This window comes from Triticum aestivum, chromosome 4A, assembly GCF_018294505.1.
Source record: "Triticum aestivum cultivar Chinese Spring chromosome 4A, IWGSC CS RefSeq v2.1, whole genome shotgun sequence".
In the NCBI taxonomy this organism is placed as follows: domain Eukaryota; kingdom Viridiplantae; phylum Streptophyta; class Magnoliopsida; order Poales; family Poaceae; genus Triticum; species Triticum aestivum.
This window is the reverse complement of record NC_057803.1, coordinates 732,767,603-732,793,742: the sequence shown is the minus strand read 5'-3', so window position 1 is coordinate 732,793,742 and position 26,140 is coordinate 732,767,603. Positions and strand designations below refer to the sequence as shown.

General features: G+C 40.9%; 1 protein-coding gene across 1 annotated transcript; it reads left to right on the top strand.

Moving 5' to 3' along the window:
* Window positions 1-1,323: 1,323 nt before the first annotated feature.
* LOC123088426 (callose synthase 10) lies at window positions 1,324-24,078 on the top strand. The gene is made up of 51 exons (XM_044510638.1): window positions 1,324-1,710; window positions 2,497-2,594; window positions 2,703-2,857; window positions 3,494-3,617; window positions 3,723-3,833; window positions 3,933-4,052; window positions 4,657-4,746; window positions 5,587-5,684; window positions 5,771-5,888; window positions 6,954-7,082; window positions 7,506-7,582; window positions 7,670-7,748; window positions 8,957-9,049; window positions 9,146-9,248; window positions 9,393-9,516; window positions 9,607-9,796; window positions 9,886-9,938; window positions 10,134-10,194; window positions 10,298-10,379; window positions 10,542-10,591; window positions 10,683-10,769; window positions 10,845-10,921; window positions 11,058-11,082; window positions 11,550-11,644; window positions 11,721-11,802; window positions 11,899-12,059; window positions 12,163-12,283; window positions 12,443-12,540; window positions 12,721-12,811; window positions 13,116-13,276; window positions 13,355-13,464; window positions 14,473-14,604; window positions 14,776-14,844; window positions 14,943-15,120; window positions 15,648-15,765; window positions 16,455-16,574; window positions 18,155-18,270; window positions 18,358-18,438; window positions 18,652-18,764; window positions 19,149-19,201; window positions 19,566-19,742; window positions 20,368-20,415; window positions 20,508-20,666; window positions 20,753-20,866; window positions 20,938-21,026; window positions 21,880-22,038; window positions 22,336-22,438; window positions 22,549-22,668; window positions 23,135-23,185; window positions 23,268-23,450; window positions 23,557-24,078. The coding sequence occupies exons 1-51, from the start codon at window positions 1,449-1,451 to the stop codon at window positions 23,791-23,793; spliced, it is 5,745 nt and encodes a 1,914-aa protein (XP_044366573.1). The 5' UTR covers window positions 1,324-1,448; the 3' UTR covers window positions 23,794-24,078.
* The last annotated feature ends 2,062 nt before the right edge of the window (window positions 24,079-26,140 follow it).

Sequence of the window (26,140 nt, the reverse complement as noted above, 5' to 3'; positions counted from 1 at the left end):
ACTGGCCCTGACGGGCCCGTGCGTGGCCGCGGGGTCGGAGGAGAGGCCGGCGGGTCGCGCCGGGGTCGAAGTAGAGGCGCTCGGGGTCGACAGCGGCGGTGGGCGACGCAAATCGATCAAGAATAGATCGACAAACTAAAAAGAAACCGCGCGATCAAGATGACCGGCGGGAGAGAGAAAACCCTGGAGCAAGGCTCGGGGAAAAGACTCTCTAGGGCAGCCGGTCAACACGACCGGCGGACGAACCCTAGGTACGGACGGCGCGGCCCCCCGGCGGCGGTCATGAAGGCCGACCGCCCCGGGGGCGGCGCGCAGGTGCGGAAGCGGCGGCGGCGGCTAGGGTTTAGGATCGACTTGCGATAGATACCATGTTAGAAGGGAGAGAGGGATTTGGTGGAATAGTTGTTGTATTGCTTGAGCCTCGTAGGCATATATATAGGAGTACATGATCTACTTGAAGTACGAGACAAACTAGAATACTTTCTAATTTATCCTATGTTTCCTAATACAATCACGTTACTCAACAGAACTATTCCCTATTTGTTAGGAGCTAGAATAGACTACTATTTCATTGCAAAACTGTTTAACTCATATTGCATTTGTGTGGTGATGTTCTAATAATGCAGTGTGTGGTAAGATCATCACATATGCGGTGTGAAGTGAGGAGGGTTGTTGCCGTGCTCAACCAAACGCCATGTTGCGCACGTTCACAACCTTAGACCCAAACTGCATGACAACCAAGCAACATACCCCCTCCGTTTCTGAATATAAGTCTTTCTAAACATTTTATTATGAACTACATATACGGATGTATATAGACATACAGTTTATAGTGTAGGTTCACTTATTTTGCTTCATATGTAGTCTTTTATTGGGATCTTAAAAAAACTTGTAGAGTATTTAGGAACGGAGGGAGGGAGTAGTTGAAAGTGCCTAGCGATGCAAACGCTGCGCACCAAAAGATGCGCGGGACATGATTTTCTACCTTGCATTAATTAATGCATTAACCCAGCCTGTTCCTGCTTGACCACAGACGCCAGTCTGGAAAAATCCGCGCAAATAACCAGACGCATCCTTTGATAACTCGTGCTGAATAGCCCTCGGGTCGCCCGGCCCAGGAAGGAAGCGAAGGCAGCGACGCGTGAGAGGGACCGACCGCCCGGAACCGGAACGGAACCTCCCTCCTAAGCCAAAGGCCCAGACCGCGCCGCGCCGGTCGGTCGGGTCGCCCCCGCGTCGCACGTTACCGCGTGCCCGACCGGCCAAACCCCCGAACCCTTCTCCTCTCCCCGGATCTACCACCACCACCTCCACCCCCACCTCGCTTTTGAAACCCGTCTCCTCTCCCCCAACCCCCCGAAACCAAAACCACCGCCACTAGCCACAGCCCAGCCAGCCAGCTCAGATCGCCCGCCGCGGCCGCTGATTCTCGCCGCGGGCCGGCGGGGATGGCGTCGTCCATGAGGCGGCGGCCGAGCCGCGGGGGCGGGGGCCCGGGGGCGGCGGCGGAGAACTGGGAGCGGCTGGTGCGGGCGGCGCTCAAGCGGGACCGGGCGGGCGGCGCGGCGGGGCCCTCCTCCGCCACCGCCGCCGCGCACGCCGGGCTCGCCTCCGCCGTGCCGCCCTCGCTCGGCCGCACCACCAACATCGAGCAGATCCTGCAGGCCGCCGACGACATCGAGGACGACGACCCCAACGTCGCGCGGATCCGTAAGCTACCCCATCCCCTCCCCTCCCCTTCCGCCAGCCCGCTTCGCTCGCTGCTTGCCACCGCGAGCGAGCCCGTTACCTCGTCGTTGCTCGCGGGGTCTACCGAGTAGCGCGGGTGCGGGGGGAAATGCCGCTCCGGGCAATCCCGTGCTCAGGGTTTCGTGTGTGCTCCTCTGCTGCTGCTGCTCTAGGCCGCCTCGGATGCTTGACGCCCCACCTCGACCTGGGACGGAGTAGTAGCAGGTTTTACAACTCGTAGCGTCTCCTGCTTGGGCTGAATTGGGGGCGAATTTTGCAGGTGCTACTGGCTTTAGATTCTCCGATTATGCGGTCAATCAGGGGCCTGTGGGAGGTTACAAAGGGTTCTAATCTAATACAGTGTAGTATAGGGTGAATTGGCGCAAAAATGCTCTGTCTATGATTTTCTAGTGACGTGAAGAGAGCTCTGATAACCTTATTTACTCTGAATGCAACTCCAGCCGTTGGTCTGGCTGAAATGCGCGCGCACAGCCTGTGGGGGTGAACAATCTCCGGGTAATTCATTGTCCACGCGGTGGGGTTTAGGGTTCTGTGTGCTCTCCAGTTTTGTTTGCTGCTTGCCACTGACCTGGGGTTAGGTCCACAAGACACAGTTGAACCCGTAACATGTTAGCCCCCATTTCTACGCCCTTACTCCGTTGAATGATCACGCGGAGAAGAATGTTGGCGTGGCAGGGTACTTATGCACCCTTGCATTAGTTTATATGCGAATGTGTTCTCTAAGCTTCAATTATTGTCGCCCTACAGTTTGTGAACAAGCATACAGCATGGCTCAAAATCTGGATCCGAGCAGCGATGGGAGAGGTGTTCTACAGTTCAAAACTGGTCTAGCATCCGTGATCAAGGTATGCTAATGCTCACCACTAATCACACCTATTGCCGTTCAGTCTTTTCTCCAGTTAATGGTTCCACTTTGGTGTCTAACTTCTTATTGGTGTCATGGTATTCTGCAGCAAAAGCTTGCTAAGAAGGACGGGGGTTCAATCGACCGTCAGAATGACATCGAGGTGCTGTGGAATTTCTACTTGGAGTACAAGAAGCGCCGTCGAGTTGATGACATGCAACGGGAGCAGGAGATAATGAGGGAATCAGGAACTTTTAGCACCGAGTATGTCTTTCTCTTTGGTTATAATTGTGGTATTATTTGCTCCATGCTAGGATAGTCTCATTTTCTGTGACTTGTGTTTTGGCCAGCATATCCTGCATGTTGTGTCACCTTGAGACACTCGATGAAACACTCTGCTCAAAACAACCAGCAAGTAAAGCTTGTGTATCAATTGCTTTACATGTCCTCATTGCTTTGCTGCTCCTGTGCTGTATGTTTTTAGCTATCAATTACTCCCTCCATTCCTAAATATAAGTCTTTTTAGACATTTCAAATGGACTACAACATACGGATGTATGTAGACATATTTTAGAGTGTAGATTCACTCTTTTTGCTCCGTATGTAGTCACTTGTTGGAATCTCTAGAAAGACTTATATTTGGGAATTGAGGGAGTAGTTGATATTGATATGCCGGAGTTGGATTTGTTGTATTTATATGCCATACTCTTGTTTGTCCATGCATCTTTGATCTCTGGTCTGGATATGTCTATTATACACTAAGTGCTAAGTTGACCTTCTTTCTTGCTGAAGTACTACATTATCATATCCCTGTCGCACTAGATGACGCTATGATGGCAACTCATCTTATGTACTATACGACAATGCTCATGAGTTTTCCATTTTTTACGCTATGACCAGGATGGGAGCTAGGGCTATGGAAATGAAAAAGATCTACGCTACTTTGAGGGCTCTGCTTGATGTTTTAGAAATTCTTGTTGGACAAACACCGAGTGATAGGCTTGGTAGACAGATCCTAGAGGAGGTAATTGCTAAATATACTAATTTATTATTTGAAAGCCTGGTTTGCTGATGTGTTTTGCTTGTCATTTATGCTTTATTGAACTGCTATTCTCATTGGCCCTTTCAGATAAAGAAAATAAAAAGATCCGATGCAGCTCTGAGAGGTGAACTTATGCCTTATAATATTATACCCCTTGATGCATCATCAGTGGGAAATGTTGTTGGGTTTTTCCCTGAGGTATCCATGTTTTCTGTTTTTGTTACAATATTATCTTCTCATACCTTGTCAGATATTAGTCCTTGTAGTTGTCTTGACTATGTCTTACAACCTTATTAGGTCAGGGCTGCAATAGCCGCAATTCAAAACTGTGAGGATCTGCCACGCTTTCCTTATGACACACCACAGCTGAGACAGAAAGATATTTTTGACCTTCTGCAGTACGTATTTGGCTTCCAGGTAACCTTCCTCTGCCATATTCTTGGTTTGGGTCATATTCATGGTTTTCGAGTCGCGACTCATGCAAGTCACTCTGGGGCAGTGACTCGGAAGAAGTCGAGCCTGCGTTGTGACTAGTCGCGACTTAGAGTCTAAGTCGCGAGTCGACACTAAGCTGAGTCGACCATATTTTTGTGACTCATAGACTAGTCGTCGACTAGTCGCGACTAGTCGAGCGACTCGAAATCCATGGTCATATTATATTAGATCCTCCTCCATTAAGTGAAAAAATAGATATGTGTATAGTTTCCTTTGGTGTGCTTAGTTCGATGATCTCATGTTCTTTGTCTCAGTTATCCATCAAGCAACAATGTGGCAGGTTGTTTCTTATCTACTTAGCAATTCATGCTATTCTGTATTGTAGAACTGGGCACTAGCCCAGTTGTGGGAGCATAGTGGTGTCTCCTTGCCGACCTGGGTTCATTTATTTTGCGGGACTAATAAACCAGTATCTTGTTATCTTCTTTATAATGTATGGGTGTTGCTAGTACCCTTGGTTTCATTACTATTATCTATTCTACCTGCGCCGAGTATCTAATGCGGCCGGATTTTATTCATGTTTCAGGATGATAATGTTCGGAATCAGCGTGAAAATGTTGCACTTACCTTAGCCAATGCCCAGTCCCGTCTGAGCTTGCCTAATGAGACAGAACCGGTTAGTTCTCCCCCTCTTATCTGGATACGTCTGAATAAAAGAACATTTAGGCATATCGGTGTGGAGTTGAGTTAGATCCTTATTCCTACTGATATAATACTTCATTTGTTACTAATTATATGTTGTCTTGGGCATTTACACGGTCTTCAATGTATGATAGAATATTTGAGCACACAGTAAAGTTTTAAACCAGACATTACAGGAACTGACTGTATCTTGGTGGGTTGGTCTTGCAAGAGTGCAAGCCTCCAGCCACCTTGGTTTAAAACCCTTAGCTTGACTGTCCAGATAGCCTATGCTGATCTTTTCACTTTATTCGCCTTGTTTTCTACTTTTATGCAAAAGTGATGTATTTACAGCAAGCTCACTCTTGAGATTGTCGCCACCCTTAGCTTTACTGTCCAGAGTCTATGCTGGTCTATGTCACTTCACTCGCCTTGTTGTCAACTTACACTTTATGCAAAAGTAAGATTTCTTTATAGAATATACATCTGATTTTGTGTGTGTCGATGCTAATCTATCTATGCCAAATTAGAAGCCTATTCGCCTATTTATCTTGGCTGTCTTCTACGATTGCCTAAGGGAATGAATGTTTTGTCTAAATAAACTGAAACTTTTATGGAATGGAAGAAGTATAACTAACTGTTTATGAGCAATGCCTAGGCTTGCTGCTGTTGTTCCATCTGTTATCAATAAATTTGAGGCACCTGACAAATATGAAATATGTGACCTCTTTTATTATTCTTTCTGCTGGCCATTTGTCAGTATGTTTGAGCTGTGCATATTAACAATTTCTTAGCTAAACTCACTATACAATGAACATGGACACAACTCTTGTAGAAAATAGATGAGAAGGCTGTTACAGAAGTTTTCTGCAAAGTTCTGGACAACTACATAAAATGGTGTAGGTTCTTGGGCAAGCGTGTTGCATGGACCAGGTATATTAACCTCTTTTGAACAGCTTTCTTTTTGAATGCTATTAACTCATGGATGCTTACCTGTTATACACTTACTTTTGTGGTAGCCTCGAAGCAGTAAACAAGAACAGAAAAATCATATTGGTTGCTCTCTACTTTCTGATTTGGGGCGAAGCTGCAAATGTTCGCTTTCTTCCAGAATGCCTGTGCTACATTTTCCACAATGTGAGTCTTTTCTTGTCCTCTGTTAATGTTGTCTTCAAGGTATGCCATGTGAAACACTAGAAGTCGCCAAATCAGTCGAGGCTAGGCTCTTCCGTTTTGTAGATGGTTTAGTCAGTTTGTGGCATTGACCAATAAACATTAATTGCAGCTGCCATTTGACAGCTAGTTATCTTAGCTTATTGGCAAGGTACTCTGTTTAGGCAACCTCGTAATTTGGGTCTAACTTTGACCAGCAATTTGACCAACAAAATATACTCCCTCCGTACCAAAATAAGTGTCTCAACCTTTGTACAATTTTGAACTAAAGTTAGTGCAAAGTTGAGACACTTATTTTGGGACGGAGGGAGTATGTTTATATGCCACAATAAATATAGCATCGGAAACTTCTTTCACAAATGAATCCAATGTCAATACTTTTTGTGCCATATAACATATATTTTATGGGTCAAGCCGATGGTCAAAGTTAGACCCAAATTACGAGGTGGCCATGTATAGATGAAAGGAGGGAGTAGTAGTAAACAAAATTATCTGTGCATCTGTCCCTGATGGTGTATCTACCTTTTTTGCTGCACTGACTTGTTTCAAGGAATTCTAATGTACTCCCTCCGTTCCTAAATATAAGTCTTTTTAGACATTTCAAATGGACTACAACATACGGATGTATGTAGACATATTTTAGAGTGTAGATTCATTCATTTTGTTCCGTATGTAGTCACTTGTTGGAATATCTTGGAAGACTTACATTTGGGAATGGAGGGAGTCATGAAAACAATTGTTATGCTATGACACTCACAGCAGTTTACTTTATGCCAAAATAAAAAGTGAAGTAGATTTTTTTTGTAGACCTTCACTTTGTACTAGAAAAGTAGACCCTGTATTTGATGATCCATTGGAACAAAACGCTAAGTCTGTACTAGAAAAGTAGACCTTGTACTAGAAAATTCTGATTGATGGCATACTTAAGATTGGTTCCTTGCTGTGTTTGAATATGTTCTTACTAGGGGAATAGTTCCTCTGTAGTTCTTTTGTACAATGTGTTACTGATCCATTTTGTCATGTCTTCAGATGGCAAAGGAACTTGATGGGATTCTTGATTCATCTGAAGCTGAACCTGCAAAGAGCTGTGTCACCAATGATGGTTCGACCTCATATCTGGAGAAAATAATTACTCCTATATATCTAACGATGTCCGCGGTAGGTTCATCATGGAAGCTCTAGCTTGGTTTACAATTTTGTCTAATTGTTACATCAATTAGATCAGGATCGTTATTGCTTTCCTACTTGTGGATCTGGCTTTCTTTGGATTGATATAGATCTTTCTTGAATTCAAAATAAAGTCCTATATTCTGCCGCTACAGTGTGGTGCTTCAATATTTTAGCATTACCCACTTCCTTGATTTTGTTGAAAACTTGAAATTGTTCGCTCAGTCTCTTAGTTGGCTATATGGAAATTAGATGGTTCTTGTGAGCCATGTGGTTTCGTTGTTCTGATTTATTTTTACTTAGAATCGTAAGTTATTTTTCCAGTGTAAGATTAGCTATTTACATAGGAATTGACTTGCTGTCTTTTTATTCTTTCTGCTGTATTTAGTTTAATGCATTTTATATCTTCCATAGGAGGCTAACAGTAACAATGATGGGAAAGCAGCACATTCTGCATGGCGGAATTATGATGATTTCAATGAATATTTCTGGTCCATTCTCTAAACCATTGCATTTGTGCTGTTTCCCTTATACCCTTTGCTTACTGTCTCTTACTCTGTTTTGTTTCATATGTGTAGGTCGCGCTCATGCTTTGAGCTGAGTTGGCCACCTGCTGAGAATTCCAAATTTTTGCGCAAACCTGCTAAGAGGAAGCGTGTAAGTTGATCATGAATATATTTTTTAAAGACAGTAGTAGTTTGGCGGTACGAGTTTGGCGGTACATGTGGTGCAAACAGCTAAACACTGTTGAGAAACCTAGTCCGTAGAATAAAATTGTTTGAGTTTCTTCTTTTCTGTTACCTAGCCCTTATCTGTTGTTTCCTCATTGTATGTCATGGGCAGGGGCTCCAGTAATAGAAAAAAAGCGGTAGCAAATTGGATTGCTTGTTGTCTATTAGTTTATTTCAGTTTTGATTTGTTTGTTTGATTATGAAGTGTTATCCTCAAGAGTTTGAGTTCAAATCAGCGAAGTAGGAATAGGTTTGTTTTTATTGGGCGTTACACATACGAGTTTGGACTTCTAGGGAACAAGGAGGGCATGCCTTATAAACCGCTACAACTGTTGTAACTTCTGACATCAAGCAAGGAGAATAGTTCTCATCAAAAGTCATCTTCTTCATTATTACCCATTTTTACAGACTTCCTATTTGAAGTCGCACTGTCCATCCACCTTCGTATTCGTAGGATTTTGGGAGTCTTCCACATTATTTAACTACCTGCAATCTCCTTTTTCATATCATTTTTAGTTTCTAGTCAGCATTCTTATTGCATTATTTCAATGTTGGTTGCAGACATTGGTCTCATTTCAGTTCACACAGTGTAAACAACTTGGTTCACACTCAATTTTTGACTATGAAATACATTTCTCACTATTAAGACCAATATTTAAGAAATTATATTGGGCTGCATGATTTTTTTTGTAAGTAGTTGCTGTTTTACTCCACCTTAGTACTTTGCAATAGATTGTAAAAAAAACAATTACATTGAATACTAAAGCCAGCTACCTCTGGATACTATTGTGAATCTGTGATTATCCATTTTATTGGTGTTTTAGAGTATCTGCAAAGAGGAACGAAAACAGAGACATAATTTATGATGTTATGCTTACATTTCTTATGCATATCTACCATTATCTTTGAATCATTAAATGTTGTAAAAACGCATTACAAAAGCGTGGAGTCTTTTAAGCAAACATTAGCCGTTCATCACTGCTTTTTTTTTGGTATGATATATTTGGCAGTACTAGTGATTAAGGGGGCTAAGGGGTGTTCTTTGACTTGAGTGAAATAAATCCATTTTTTATAAATATTCATGCGTACCCTGTTTTACCTATGCGCCTCCTGATTAAAAAAAATTCATTGCAGACGGGAAAGACCAACTTTGTTGAGCATCGAACTTTTCTGCATCTGTACCGCAGTTTTCATCGGTTGTGGATTTTCCTCATATTAATGTTTCAGGTCAGCTGTTTGATACTATTTTAATTGATGTGAATAAATATATCAACAATTTGTTGTGCTAAAGATGCCTTCTCTCTTCTCTGAATGGTGCTGCAGTGCTTAACTATTATAGCCTTTCACCGTGGGAAGATAAACATTAGTACTATTAAAATAGTACTTAGCGCCGGGCCAGCCTTTTTCATACTGAACTTCATTGAGTGTACGCTCTCTAATTTGTTCTTCATGATCTCACTGTTCCTATAATGGTTTTGCACGTGTTGTTATTTATACATTTTAAGGAAGTGTTACCTGGATCAGAATCTTTTAACATTCTCCATTTGCATGTGCCTCTTATCTTTTGTAGGCTGCTTGGATGTGCTACTCATGTTTGGTGCATATAAAACAGCCAGAGGTTTTGCCATCTCACGATTAGTAATCCGATTCGTTTGGTTAGCTGCAGTTTCAACATTTGTGACCTATCTTTATGTGTGAGTATTTGATTATATGTTGTCCTTAGATTTTACCCTCTCAGTGTGCACTAAGTTACTTATTCACTTTGAATGTTGAATATTGAACAGGAAAGTCTTGGATGAGAAAAATTCAAGAAACAATGATTCAACTTATTTCCGGATTTATATTCTTGTTCTTGGTGGTTATGCTGCGGTTAGGCTTGTGTTCGCATCGTTGGCCAAGATCCCAGCTTGCCACAGGCTGTCCAATTACTCCGACCGTTCACAGTTTTTCCAGTTTTTCAAGTGGATATACCAAGTATGCATGTCTTCACTCTACGTCGTGTTTTGGGAACATATCTTCTTATGAAATTATGTATTCATCTTCTTTCTCTTTTTCGCACCTAGGAACGATACTATATTGGACGGGGACTCTATGAGAGTATAGGCAACTATGCCAGGTTCCTTTCTTCTCATTTTCAGGAGTTTTGAACATTGTAATCTGAGGCACCCTTACTTTTCATACTACTTGAGTGGTGTTCAGGAGTATTGACATGTCTGTAATTCACCAGCATTCTAAGTGGTCTTCAGTCTTCACTACTTGAGTGCTTGTATTGTCGTGGTGTTATTTACCTGTGACAAATTTTCTGATGCAGATACGTGATCTTTTGGTTGGTCATATTTGCATGCAAATTTACTTTTGCTTATTATCTCCAGGTGGGTATTACTATTTCTTTCAGAATTCAGATGCTTACTGATATTTCTATGTGACCAGAACTTCAAAAGTTACTTTTGTTCATCATGTCATTCCCTTTTGCAGATTCGTCCTTTAGTTGTACCAACCAATATAATCGTGCAACTCCATGATTTGCAGTATTCTTGGCATGATTTTGTATCAAAAGGTTAGTAAATTTATACATATGGCACTAGTAGCATTGTTTCATTTACTCCACATTTTCTTTGGGGCAATAATTTGCTCAACATCTTTATTAAGGAGAAAATGATTATCTTCCTATTTACTTAAGGACACTAACAATGACACCATGCTGATGACGCTTTTATAGGAAATAGAAATGCTTTGACCATTCTCAGTCTATGGGCACCAGTCGTAGCTGTAAGTTTCCTGTTTTGACCTTCAAATTCTTGGAGAGAAAAGAAGTGAGCTTTTGAAATGATGCACTGCTTCACTATATTTGTATATTCAGATATACCTGATGGACATACACATTTGGTACACTCTTTTATCTGCTCTTGTTGGTGGTGTTATGGGTGCTAGAAGTCGCCTTGGGGAGGTACTATCAATCACGTATGCATTTGTTTTGATCTGTAAACTGGATAACACTCTTACATGTGCCAATTTAATGCAGATTCGTTCAATTGAAATGCTTCATAAACGTTTTGAGAGCTTTCCGGAAGCTTTTGCAAAAACCCTTTCCCCACAAAGGTCCTTAATCCTACTCTTTAAAATTGTGTCATTTTGAGCAGCTATGACTACAAACAGATGAGGTCTTGGCACATCTGTGTAGATCTGCTATCTAGTTTAATTTGATTTATTTTTCAATTTTCATTTGATGTTGCAGGATATCTAGCAGGCCAGTTCCTCAGGTAAACAAACACCTGTTTATCACATACTGTGTCTGTAACTTCCTTTAGATGATTGTGCCACAGTACACCTCAAGATCTCAAGATGTCTACCGCCGCACCCTCTGGCACACACACATCTAGTTTCTTAAACTAAGTGTTTGCGATTGGTTTTATGCAGACAAGTTCTGTTCAATTGAATTTAGCCAAGCATGTCACTCTATTTAAGCTTGTTTTTTGGGAAACTAACGAGTCCACTTTCAACTTGTAAAGCTGGCTTTCATGTATTCTTATTTCATCCTTGTTGTGTTACCTCTCTATCTGGCCAATTCTAAACCCTGATGAAGTGATGTTGGCTGGACATATTATTGTTTTTAATGGCTTCTTTTTTTTCCTTAAAAAATCAAGCTCGCTGATTTCAGTTACATTTTTCAAAGTCTCGACAAGTTAAATACCTGAAAGTACTGACCATTGATCACGCTCAACACTAGGATTCAGAAGCTACTAAGATGTATGCCTCAATATTCTCCCCGTTTTGGAATGAGATTATCAAGAGCTTGCGTGAAGAGGACTACATTAGTAACAGGTACATTGAACACAATATATGTTTACCATTCTATAAAAACCATTTGCTTCAATACCATGAATGAATTTTGTTTCAGGGAGATGGATCTGCTTATGATGCCAAGTAACTGTGGAAATTTAATGCTTGTACAATGGCCATTGTTTCTTCTTACTAGTAAGGTATCCTAATTGAAACTAACTATATCCAACTTCTGTTGCATGAATTCATCTTTATCAGTGAATTGGGGTGTCATGACTCTGTTGCTTTATTTGTAGATCATGTTGGCGAATGATTATGCATCTGACTGCAAAGACTCCCAGAAAGAATTATGGCACAGAATATCAAAAGATGAATACATGGCCTATGCGGTCAAGGAATGCTACTATAGCGCAGAAAGAATTCTGAACTCTATAGTTGATGGTGAAGGGAAGCTCTGGTATGATTCCGTACTGAAAGATGAAGTACCTAACTCACCATCATTAGATGGTTTTCCTAAATTATCTCTCACTTTTCTCTGCTTTGTCCTGATACATGTACAGGGTTGAACGCCTTTTCCAAAATCTCAATGACAGCATAAGAGACGATTCACTTTTGGTGACTATAAATCTGAAGAAGTTGCAGTTGGTCCAGTCACGTCTTACTGGTTTGACAGGACTTCTGGTAAGATCATGCTTTCCTTGATGCCTCTGCATAGTTTTCTTTGATGAAAATTTAATGGAGGAGCATACATGTTAGTAATTTTTCAACTGTTTCCTATTTCATGTATGTTTCTTAAATTTATCATGAAGGCGTTTTAATTTACAATTCAATATGTATTAGATTCGCGACGAGACTGCTGATCGTAAAGCTGGTGTTACAAAAGCTCTCCGTGAGCTCTATGAGGTTGTTACCCATGAGTTTCTTGCACCAAATCTGAGGTATCCTATGAGAATAATCACTGTTTTCATTGGTGAAAGATATCCGTTCCACAGTTATACTCCCTCCATTCCAAAATAGATGACCCAACTTTGTACTAAAGTTAGTACAAAATTGAGTCATCTATTTTGGAACGGAGGAAGTACTTTATTTCCTAATGCAAATATTTTTTCTTCCTGCAGGGAACAATTTGACACCTGGCAATTACTGTTAAGAGCTAGGAATGATGGGCGTCTATTCTCTAACATTTTGTGGCCAAATGATCTGGAAATGGTACTTCTACTTCGTCTGCACAACTATTTGAAAATTCCTTACTGGAAAGAGTTTTTCTGGTACCACCTCTTGTGGTGCTACCAATGTATGGTATTGCCTCTCAAAATGTATGGTATTGCCTCTCAAAATGTTAAGAAAAAATCCACTTTTTTGGATTTGAGGTTTGTGGTTTCATAGGTGTACCGTGTGTTAATGTTACCACATCTTTTTTTGGGTTTTTTCGTGACATTCTGTGGTGCTTCGCTGGTACCTATAGGGCATGACATTCTCTCATTGCTTACACCTGGCCTATTTGTGCTTGCAGAAAGAACAAGTTAAGCGTTTACACTTACTTCTGACTGTCAAAGACTCCGCTGCAAACATTCCAAAAAATTTAGAAGCTCAGAGAAGGCTACAATTTTTCACTAACTCTTTGTTCATGGACATGCCGGAAGCAAAGCCCGTCTCTGAGATGATCCCATTCTGGTACTATAAATGCTTATGAACTTCATGCTTATCTGAAGGAATATGATCCTTTTGACACCTACTTTTCTTATGCAACAGTGTATTTACCCCATACTACAGTGAGACTGTACTCTATAGCATGTCTGAGCTGTGTGTTGACAATGAAGATGGCATTTCTATACTTTTCTATCTTCAAAAAATCTTTCCTGGTAATATTACGATGCTTTCTCTTGCAAATTATTACTTCTTCATGTATTTTATTTCTCAGGGCTTGGTTTATGTAGATGTTCTGGCTGTTTTGCCAGGGAAAATATGTATAGGTAGGGAGGTGCACTCACCCCTTTGTGTGGGATTGCTGCAATTTGTATATTCCATTAAGCCTTTGGAAACAAAAATTCTGATTTTGCCAAACATCAACACACCACAATGCGACTATGAGTTACAAAATTTCGAATCTAAACGTGATTCACAACGGAGAAACAGAAAGGACAAATGGTAGATGCATCTTGTGTCAATGCTGCCATTTTTTATCGATTGTTTTGTTTACTGTTTGGATGTACTCCAGACCTGGTTCATCTGTTCCACCTAAATGACAGAGTGCACACAAGTCGTTGCCGCACTGACACCATATTTTGAACTCTTTCGTAGTTAACAAGACTGGTGCCAAAGTTGTGTTTGTAGACATCAAAATTTTAAACCAATGCTGGTGCACACAAGTCCTCCTATCCTTAGTTTTTTCTGTTCATCCATAGTTTATTAAAAAACTTCACAGGTTAAGTTTTCTCATTTCTTGTGGTAGCATTTCTCATTTAAGTGTTCTGCAGAATAAGTCATGTAGAGTAGAACATTTTAAATGCAACTTCAATTAATTATCACAAAATTCATGTCAGCATGTGTGGCAGAGTAAAGTGTTCTGCTGAATAAGTCATGTAGAGTTTAACATTGTAAATACATCATCAATTAATTATCACAAAATTCCTACATGTCAGAGTGTGTTGCTTATTAGCAAAACATTTCTGTTGGGTCACAGTTGACCACAAAGGAAGAAGATGTTCCTTGTACAACAATACTGATTAAGTTGTTTGTTTTATACCAGAAGACATGTAATTAGTAATTTAGTATCTCATTTGTTTTCTTGCAACCAGATTGTCGTTTTATACAAAACATGTCCTTAATTTTCTATGTGTGCGTGGCCTGGATTTTTATTTGGTTTGTAGATGAGTGGGCCAACTTCTTAGAACGAATTGGCCGTGGAGAATCATCAGAAGAGGATTTTAAGGAAAGTCCAAGTGACACCTTAGAACTGCGGTTTTGGGTGTCATACCGTGGCCAAACTTTGGCAAGGACAGGTGAATTTGTTATTTTATTTCTGTTTACTAAATGTTCATGTATAGTGGAATGTATGCAACTAATACATGTTCCATACTCAAATGGTCCATAAGCTGCATTCTGATGCCAAGTACATATTTTTTCCTTCCTTTTATTGGATATTTTCCTTGACTTTGTATTTGCTGGAGCAGTGAGGGGTATGATGTACTACAGACGAGCGTTGATGTTGCAGAGTTACCTGGAGAAGCGATATCTTGGAGGTGTGTTTATAGTTCTCTGTTGTAGAAAATGAAATAACATATTTTTTTTTCTCATTGTGTTTTTTGAGAGATTTTCATCATTTTATTTGTTCCACCAGGCATTGAAGATGGGTATTCTGCACTTGAATATATTGACACTCAAGGGTATCAGTTATCTCCTGATGCACGGGCCCAGGCAGATCTAAAATTTACATACGTTGTTTCATGTCAAATATATGGACAACAGAAGCAAAGGAAGGCTCCAGAGGCTGCGGATATTGCTCTTTTAATGCAAAGGTTAATTTGCTTGACTTTTAGTCTCTCTATATACAAATATAGGACCTTTTAGATCACTAAAAGGTCTTATATTTGTTTACAGAGGGGTGTAGGATCTATTCTAGATTACTAGGACAATGGCCTGCTTTGCCACTAACTCAATTTTAAATAGTCCACCTTATGACCCTAAAAAATTACAATTATACCCGAACTAATTTAAGTCTCGTACAAATATGGATTTTGGTGCTTAATATCTGGTCCAGTACAAAAATATCAATCTTCTGATTCTCATGATGTGAAAATTGTGTGATTCAAAGTGGGATGCACTCTATAATAACTAAAAAATATAGAGGATATGAAAAAGATTAAAAGAAGTCCTTAATTTCTTGTCTTTTGGCCCATCAGTTGATTTCTTGTCTATTAGATGAGGTTAGTCTTGCTTTAGTTTTGATTATCTGAAGTTAATATGTTTCTGATTTTGGTTTCTGCTATACAACTTAAAACATTTCCACTGCATTATCTTGATTAACTTTTGTTATAACTTGTAGAAATGAGGCCCTTCGGATTGCTTTCATACATGAAGAGGATGGTGTATCGAGTGATGGGCAAGCTATAAAAGAATATCATTCCAAGCTCGTGAAGGCTGATATTCACGGAAAAGATCAAGTAAGCGCAGTACTGCAGTTCTGTATAAATTTGATTAATCTTTTACAAACGATCTGGTCCATTTTTCTTGCCTCTTGGAAATCAACAATGAACCTGTAACGCTCCACTTTTCACATTACAAGATCTGTAGTACGTGGGCAATAGTTTGTTTGGTATTAGCAGCCATTGGGCTATCTCAGTTATCATTAACTGTTTTCTGCGCTAGGCTCTACAAAAGCATCAATAGGTGAAGAAACTGATTGTCATGTTCTATCCTTTTCCCTCTCCGTGTAACCCACAAACCTTGTGTAGTACCTGAGGCTTATTCCCGTTTTCCTTTGGTTTACATGTTTTTGTTAGTCTCGTAATATCACCTTGAATAAAACTGATAATACTGTTCTCTCATGTTATATATTGAATAAGAGAATATAAAATTATTGCTCTTATCATCATTTCTCGGTTTTCTGCTACTGCACTACCTCTTCTATTGGTGGCTTGGTGCCCCTTTATTATTTGGTGATCTACCAAACTAACTCCACTTCTGGAAGAGATCACAAATGCTGTTGTAGCCTTAGCTCTGCTAGTATGGAATTTTATTAACCAAAGAACACACGAAGGTTTTGGTTCTTGCCAGCCTCTCAGAATTTTACTAACATTAATATTAATTGAGCTCTTATGCTTCATCTCTTTTCATGCTGTTGTATATATAGGAAATATACTCCATTAAACTGCCTGGGAACCCCAAGCTTGGTGAGGGGAAACCTGAAAACCAAAATCATGCTATAATTTTTACTCGTGGAGATGCAATACAGACTATCGATATGAATCAGGTATACTTTTTTCTTCAATAGTAACAACAGCCCTTAAATATTTAATCATTAACCTTACTGTTTGTTAATTCCTGACGAAGTATCACTAGTCTAGATTCTTACGTGTATTTTGTTTGATTGAATTTAGATCCCAGCAAAATTCTACTCATAGAACATATTGTCTGTTTCTAGTTCGTCCATTCCATTTTTAAGAATATTTTAATTCCTGGATGCTAAGCTATGCATGATTCTGATAGTGTCGCATCCTGCACCGTTATTGGTAAAATTTGCCATACAGATGGATGTTCCATTGCTTTCAATTTGCTTGCATTTTTCATGAATAGAAAGGAGTTCATTATGTACAAGGGCGTATAAGGGGAATTTATACAACAAAATACGAAGTTGAACCAGATGCTCCCCTTAGAAAATGAGATGAGGGACTAGGTGTTCATTCAGAGGGCATAGATACCGGGCTTACCACCTTGTGGACGCTGCGGACGTGTTTCCTACCCTAGCCGCCGCCGCCGCCAGGCGACTAGGGCGAGGCATTTTTTTCCTCCGATCTCCACCGGCCGGTGCGCTGGCCCCCTCTCCCTTCGGCAGCTGCTCCGGCGGCAGGAGGGAGGGGGGACCCCGTTCCTCCGTTCTGTAGTTAGGTTTTGGATTTGTAGGTCGTGGTGCGTCGTTGGGGTGGTGGGAGCGGCGCCCGGACGAATAAATCTGCCTCAACCCCACTCCCACACTGGAGGTGTCCTTCATGGTGGCGTCTCGGAGTTGATGGCATCGTGTCTATGTCGATCCCTCATATCGACAGCGTTAGGGTTCATGGATGGTGTTGACGAGGCGGCGGCGGCGACTCCATCAGGTGTGTCTCTCCTTCTGCTCTGTCCCCGTTGCTGTGGCGTTGTCTCCGACGTCATGGTGGAGCAGGGAGGTTTTGTCGTTCAGGAGTACGCGCAGGCGGTTGTCTACGCAAGTGACAGCTGGAAGATGGAGTATCTTGTGTTGGGTCTGTGGTCGAAGGCGGGCAGTTCTGGTTTCCTTCTCCGACGTCGTCGTCATGCGAGGGTGTCAGTTCTGAAGTTTGATGGCGTGTCCGGGGACATGTTGCCCTGGTCTGATTCTTTCAACGACTATGGTTTTGCTTTTGGCAAACTACTTTGGAGGTCCGTAAAGCTGCTGATCAGCGATGGAGCCGCGTCGAGCTTGGGCGAAGAGGTGATCTGTCTTTTTACCCTTTGGTGGCCGCTTCGGTGGTGTCGAAGGAAAGGGACAGGCGCTGGTATTTTGCATAGGATTTTCCTATCTTTTCAGTCATGTATGGTCGGTGCTTACGTGACTTGTAACTTGATCTTTTATTCTATATAAATGAGACGTATTACCATGCAAAAAAAAAGACTAGGTGTTCATTCAAAAAGAAATAGGCACCCAAATTCAAGTAGATGACTTGAGCTTGGGTTATGGGGGTGTATAACTCCCACAAACTGTGCCAGGCTTAGTTTCAGATGCTTCTTTTTTCTCATATGCATGCTACACATTAGATATGTTATGATGCTTCCTTGTACCCCAAATAGCCCTGATGGATACAAATTCTCACATAGGATAACTACTTGGAGGAGGCAATGAAAGTAAGGAATTTACTTGAAGAATTTCGTGGTAACCATGGAATACGCTATCCCACAATTCTTGGTGTGCGGGAGCATGTATTTACGGGAAGGTTATTCTTCGACTACTCAGCTATTTTACCAACTATTGACATGTCTGTATCTTTTCTGTATCAACCTGTTCTATTTTATTTTGCTAGTGTGTCTTCGCTGGCATCATTTATGTCTAAACAGGAAACCAGTTTCGTTACTTTGGGGCAACGTGTTCTTGCTTTCCTCAAGTGAGTAAATGTCTTCAACTATACTGCGGCTTGTAGGGAATATCCGTGCACATTCTTACTACTCCCTCTGTAAAGAAATATAAGAGCGTTTAAATCACTAATCTAAACGCTCTTATATTTCTTTACGGAGGGAGTAATTTTCTCTTCTACCAATGAACCTGACAATAGTTTCATTTCAGCACAACTTAATTGCATTCTGTTGTCCTTATGTAGGGTTCGAATGCACTATGGGCATCCTGATGTCTTTGATCGGATATTTCATATAACCAGAGGTGGTATTAGCAAGGCATCCCGGGTGATCAATATAAGTGAAGATATATACGCTGGTTGGTACTTTGTGTTATCTACAGTTATGTTACATCATGAATGTGACATGGTGGGCTGCAGTGCTTGCGAGCTCATGGTATTTAGGTTGCACCGGAACTGTTTCCTTGTTGGACCTCCCCACACCCCACCCAGCGAGGTTTCAAGTCTTTAGATACATGAGATAACTAGTCATTCTGAAGTTATTTACCATGTTATATTTTTTAAGAAGCTAAAATGCCTGATGTCACCATCTCTGCTAATTGTCTCACAGTAGATATGTTGATTGGTGACATGTTGATAACTAAATAAGTAAATGTTAGTTTAAGATCACCAGCGTTGTGCATACCTAGATACTGAAATACTTTATTATTGAAAGCTTGACTTTAAGTGTTAACAATTTGCAGGATTCAATTCAACTCTGCGCCAGGGTAATATCACACACCATGAATATATCCAGGTTATCTATTCTGTTCACTTGTGTTACATAGTCTGCAGCATGGATACATTTAGGTGCATACTGTATGCATACCCGTTATGGTTTGCACACGGCAGATATACCCATTATGACATGTGAAAAGTTCTGTTGACAGATGTAATTATGTGCGTTATGCGAAACATGAGTAAATGACACTGCAGCACATACATAAGTTTCAATTCTTTCTGTGCACACAAGCTAACATGTAACATGCTTTACAATTCAGTCTGATATGTTTCATTTTGCTTAGCGAGTGCACATGCCATTATTTGTATGTTGCCCATAAAATGTAATAATGATATGCTTCTTTTCCCCAAAATGTAATAAAACCTTTTCTTCTGTCTAGGTTGGGAAAGGACGTGATGTTGGTTTAAACCAGATTGCCCTGTTCGAGGGGAAAGTTGCTGGAGGTAACGGCGAGCAAGTTCTTAGTCGAGACGTGTACCGTTTGGGGCAGCTGTTTGACTTCTTTAGGATGCTAACCTTCTTCTACACCACTGTTGGTTATTATGTCTGCACAATGGTATCCCTCTCTCCCCCCTTCATAATAAGTTCACTGTACTTTGTTGTTGATTGGTTGTGCCTGGATAATAATTTCAACCAACTCATTTGAACAGATGCATCCAAGTACGTTATTTTAGTGTGTCTTGCTGCTACTTGAGCTTTGGTATGCATAGTGCCATTAGTTGATCATATATCATGAATTGGTTTTCGTTGCATAATTGCATTACCCTGAAACCACCCATATCTGCTCGAGGCTACAAAGATGGTTATAGATACCAGAATGTCATAAAATAAATGGATTCTTGTCGGCTATTCCCAGTTTAGGGTTTATACAAACTTCTAATTCAACTTCTTTAAGATTGATATGCTAAGTCCTTCACCAAAAACCTAGACCGCGTTGATCAACTTATGGGTATGGTTTATTGGTTGCTACTTAAACATCGCGTCTTGCTGCTACTAGGTTCTCAATTTCAATCATTTGATAGCTTAAGGCATGCCTATAAAAAACTAAACTGCAGCGATGAACCTGATATAAGCATTTTCTTGCAAAGCAGAGAATTTGTATATGTTTCTTGACTGGCTGCATATTTGATTTCAGTCACATGTATATATGTAATAATTTCTTTGTTTATGTGTGCATGCAGATGACTGTTCTAACTGTGTATATTTTCTTGTATGGGAGGGTGTATCTGGTAAGTATTATGATCCCTATTTTGCTATGCTTCTTTTTGCTGAATGTTGTTTCTGTGCTGTATTAAACCGTAAATTACATTTGAAACTTTAGGCACTCTCTGGACTCGACCATTCGATATCTCGTCAAGCTAGGTTTCTGGGGAACACTGCCCTTGATGCTGCTCTGAACGCTCAATTTTTGGTTCAGATTGGAATTTTTACAGCCGTACCAATGATAATGGGTTTCATTTTGGAATTAGGGCTAATGAAGGTGGTGCCCTTTGTTTCTTTAGAAACCTACTTTTACAGGGTCACTCGTGATCATGTATTTATGTTATAATTTTAAATCCTGTGCAGGCTATTTTCAGTTTTATCACAATGCAACTGCAGTTCTGCTCAGTATTTTTCACCTTTTCACTTGGAACTAGAACACATTATTTTGGGAGAACAATCCTTCATGGTGGTGCGAAGGTACATATGATGTGTTTCTTTTTACGAATATTATTTGTTTGAACTCTGCTGACACATGATCCTCTATGCAGTATCGTGCTACTGGACGAGGTTTTGTTGTTCGCCACATAAAGTTTGCTGACAATTATAGGCTGTATTCTCGAAGCCACTTTGTGAAAGCGTAAGTTGCTACTTTCAAGCAATGAAGTTCATCTGCATGAGTAATGGACACACAAATCCATCTACCAAACAGAATAGCACACAGCTGTAGTGTTACCATATTCCTTTTGTAGTATTGTGATAATACGGTTTCCCCATCCTCTTGGATTTGTCAGACATAATTTTTATAACCTGATTGTATACCTTCTGTTGACATTAGTCATTGGCGATCAATCTGAAACTCCTTTCGAAGGCAAAATTTGTTAGCATTTGCTGCAAAACGCCATAAAATAAGTACTCTGTTGATGGGCTCTGCAAAATTATGCTGGAAATTACTGGAGCAGTTAAATTTTTCTTGTTTGGAAAATTAGCAGTTAAAAGGGAAGAAATCCTATTTGCCTTTGGAAATTAACCGAGCCTATGTTCTCTTGTTTCTCTCCAAGTACAAATAAAACTGCTCACAACCCCTCCCTTCTAAATTTTGAAATATTATTATTATAATTGTTTAGTGTGCTGCACCAAGTGACGGCAGTTGTGCAGTTTTCGTTGGCAAATACTGTTGTTTCATGATTTGCTTCGGCAAACGCCAATCAATTGTAATAATGTCTTAAAGAGTCAGTTCTGCCCCAGAAATCCAATTCGCCTCTTCACAGTATCTTTGGCTCCTGCGTATTAAAAATGTTTTTTTACAAATGTCAATTTTTAGTGGCAAAGCTTAAGCATTTTGACCTGTGCAAAAAAAAAAAAGATGAACACCAAAACACCACCCCCCATCCAGGGATCTGACTCAACGCAACACATTGAATCTTCAATTCCAGATGTAGTGTTCTTGCTAGTATTACTTGGTGACCAATCTGATGGCTATATTATTGCAGGCTTGAGGTTGCTCTCCTGCTTATTGTCTACATTGCTTATGGCTACACGAAGGGCGGGTCATCGTCCTTTATTCTGTTGACTATCAGTAGTTGGTTCATGGTTATATCCTGGCTCTTTGCGCCATACATTTTCAACCCTTCTGGTTTCGAGTGGCAAAAGTATGTTCACCAATCCTATCTTTTCCCTTTAGATTTGTTGTCATTCAAGCAGGATGATCACTGATTGGGAAACTGAGCTTGTTCACTTATTTTCCCCTTTGTAGAAAATAGAGCAGTCACTACTATGATCAAACATATAGAAATATAGGATAATTATATATATACGCTCTTATACTACCTGCTCACTCATCATTCTAGTCCTAGAAATATAAATATAAGATGCATTAGCTATTGCACGTTGCATCGATGTAATTGGTTTTTGGCTGTACCTTTACCGATTTGCATTTTGAATGTCAGAACTGTTGAGGACTTTGATGACTGGACAAATTGGTTATTTTATAAAGGTGGAGTTGGTGTGAAGGGCGAAAATAGTTGGGAATCTTGGTGGGATGAGGAGCAGGTCAGTAACCATGATGTTGTGTGTGAAAATCTATTTGTTTAAGCCCTGTGCTTCTTGCTCTTTTGACTTATACATGTTCTTGGTATTACTTCCGTAATGTGTTCATACAGGCACATATCCAGACTTTTAGGGGACGAATCCTTGAGACTATCCTGAGCCTCAGATTTCTCTTGTTCCAGTATGGCATTGTGTACAAGCTTAAAATTACTGGACATAATACATCTCTGGCAGTAAGTGAAGAGCTCTCTCCTTCAGTAGTTCTGTAGAGTACAATTTTTCACTTGCTTCGTTAGACTGACTCTTTGGATGCTTCTTTACACCAAATATAATATTTTCTTATAGTTCAATTACATTGTATGTATTCCTTTTTCATCTCTTCATGTTGGACCCTTATCCACCATTCTTATGTTTACATTGGTTGCATAACCGTAACTGAGCAGTAGTCTGTTAGGTCTGTCTCCTACTTTGAGCACAAAAATGTGGTTGGGTACAAACTGATCTTACAATATATCAGACTCCATAGTTTTTTTTTATGAGTTCTGTTTTGATGTGCAAGTTGAATAAAAAAAAGCTTGATGTCAAGCACATTTATTTTCATCTTCAAATTAAAGCAAGAGCTAATGGGTCCCTGATGTTCCTACCAAGTCTGTCATTTCTATTCTCTGACGAATCTAAATGCCTTCTGTTACTGGTCAGATTTATGGCTTCTCGTGGATTGTACTTCTTGTTATTGTCCTCCTATTCAAGGTTTGTTATATTATTCATGATATTTTCATCTACTCTGCACCATATGAACCAATTTGTCTAAGATAGTTCTATTGTGCTTCAGCTTTTCACCGCAACTCCGAGGAAGTCAACTGCCTTGCCGATATTTATTCGGTTTCTACAGGGCCTCCTTGCAATTGGCATCATTGCAGCAATTGCATGCCTGATTGGATTTACAGACTTCACAATTGCTGATTTGTTTGCAAGTGCGCTAGCATTCTTAGCAACCGGATGGTGCATCTTATGTGTAAGTACAACGGTCTTCCTTTGTCTATTTTCTACATTTGTTGTACCTTCTGCCTTGGTGGGTGCATTCCGCTGCATGCCTCATAACCTGTCGCTTCTCATGGCAGCTGGCCATCACATGGAGGCGCGTGGTGAAGACACTCGGGCTGTGGGACTCTGTCCGCGAGATCTCCCGGATGTACGACGCTGGGATGGGCGCCGTCATCTTCGCGCCCATCGTGTTCTTCTCGTGGTTCCCCTTTGTGTCCACCTTCCAGTCGCGTATCCTGTTCAACCAGGCCTTCAGCCGTGGTCTGGAGATCTCCCTCATCCTGGCGGGGAACAAGGCGAACCAGGAGTCGTGAGAAGCCCCATCCATCGGCTGCGTGTTTCTGTTGTACATTTCTGGACTTGATTAGGGACATACTGTAGGTTCGAACAACATATGTACATAACGCCCCTGAGTACTTGGACACTAATTGCTCGCTCGTGGACAATGAGCTAACGCTGGCTTAGACGTGTGAATATTCATTCGGCTCCCGCTTGTAGTTCTGAGTTGCTGGATGTAATTTGGATCCTCTGGTGATTTTGTGTCGCCTGGTAGCAGTAATCACAGCTTGAGTAAACTAGTGGCTAACTCTTGAGTTCGACACTGCTTCTGCTGCATCTCATTCTGCTACATTTTTTTACTGACATGGTTGTTGCCCATCTCTGTTATTTCTGTTAGATTTCTACTGACAAGCAGCTGAACTCGGGTTACCTGTCTGGATATATCTGTCTACCATCTTGTGTCAATATGGCCTGGCTTCCTTGGGGAATGAGTGCTCACAACATTCCCTGGACATCCTTGGTGCTTGAATTACGTACAACTCATATATGCCTCCTGTTGCATTGGCCACTTGATCACAAGATACCGTGGTCTGTCGTAAGCTTCAGTTGCGTGGTCCACTACTGTGGCTCGCAGTTCCGGACCACCTGCTGCTTGGCTAGCTTGTTACTTTCACAAGGTCAGTGGCTGCTATCCAAGGTTTTTTTAGCTCACTCCAGTCTTAAATAACGTGTAATTCTCTTACATCTGAATAAATATGCATTACTCATGAATGAGAACATATGCCACCTCTTGTCCTAGATTTATCTAGATATAGATATAGATGTATCTGGACACATTTTACATTTGTATTCAGACAAATCTAAGACAACCTTTTTGGGATGGATGGAGGGAGTATTAAATAATTGCCGTCTCCAGTTCTACACCAGGTCTTGATAGTATGCCGACCACAAGATACATACGTACATACGAAACGCGGCTGGACCACGACGAGCTACTGCGTGTGTTGATCGACATTGACAAGGCATTTCTTGTGTCATCGTCATGCCTTACGGTTCACCACCCAAAAGGTGAACGCCCTAGCACAACTTGTCCTTAATTCAGCACTACATATGTCTATGTAGTACTCACCACTCTGGCAGGCTTGCAAAGTTAACACGAACCAACTGGTCCTACTCCTGAGCATGCCGTTAAGAGTAGCTGAATATATATCATCGTTAAGACAGGAACCGCCTAACCAAACAGAAGCCACTAATAGAAAGAGACAGGCTGATTTACATATTTTTTACATACATTGTACATCCATGCCATGTCGCAGAGTTCACCTCCACATCACCCAAAGAAAAAAAAAATATGTAAACAGTTGCTGCAAAGTTTTGCAGGCTGATGGTTCTCTGCAAGCAAACCCTTGCCGGCAAGATAAGCAACAAACGGTTTGATGAAGTCAACATGCACAACTTGACAAGCCTGGACACATCATTCAACTGTTTCATCGGCTGCGTTTGCTTGTCCCTGTATGCGGCCGGTCGATCCTAGTCTCTGCTCGGTAAAATTTCTGATGAACCGCATCACCTTTTGATCGGAGGCGTGAAAGGAAAAGGTTTGGTAAATGCGCATGCATGATCAGGCTAACTAACAAACTAGGGGTCGTAACTTGGAACTGACTGGCCGTTTTACCACGTGAAGGATCGGAACACCTTTTTGATCCATCAAGATGATGATGGTGATGATGATGATGATGATGATCTGTGCTGAGTGGTCAATGATGATGATGACTGTTCGATCGTTATCCGTTGTTACTGTTCAATTACCCGAACCGTGCTTTCTATCACACGAGGAACTATAGCACTTTCCCTTTTCTTTGCGTAAGACCTTTCCTTTTACTACGATGAGTGCTAATTTAGTTTACGGCGATGTTGTTACGGCTGTATTTGTAATGCCTGATGATTTTCCCCATTATTCGTCGACAAGAGATTATGCGATGAAGTTGTATTCGCTTTGGTGGTTCTTCTGTAAGAACCAGGAGCTGTAATAAGGAGAGCTGGGTGCCTGCATGGTTCTCTGCTTTCCATAGAGGACGAGTTGGTTAATTAAGCTGGTGCTTAAAGTTTTATTAGGTGTTCTTTTCATGCCCTAGTGCAAGTTTTTCTTGTTACAAGGCAGATCAACTATATGTCTTTTCCACAGAAACTGTCTTTCGAGCTTACAAAAAATATGAATTTGATGTGTCGACCAATAGATGGCATTTTCAAAGAGTGACATTTGCCCCCCTTTAATTTTTTTCTCGATGGATGATGCAAGGAGATTGAGAGTGAGATCTAGCCAGAGGGCTTTAGGTTGGAACAGAGCATTATTCCCCGCATCCATCGCAAGGTAGGTATGTG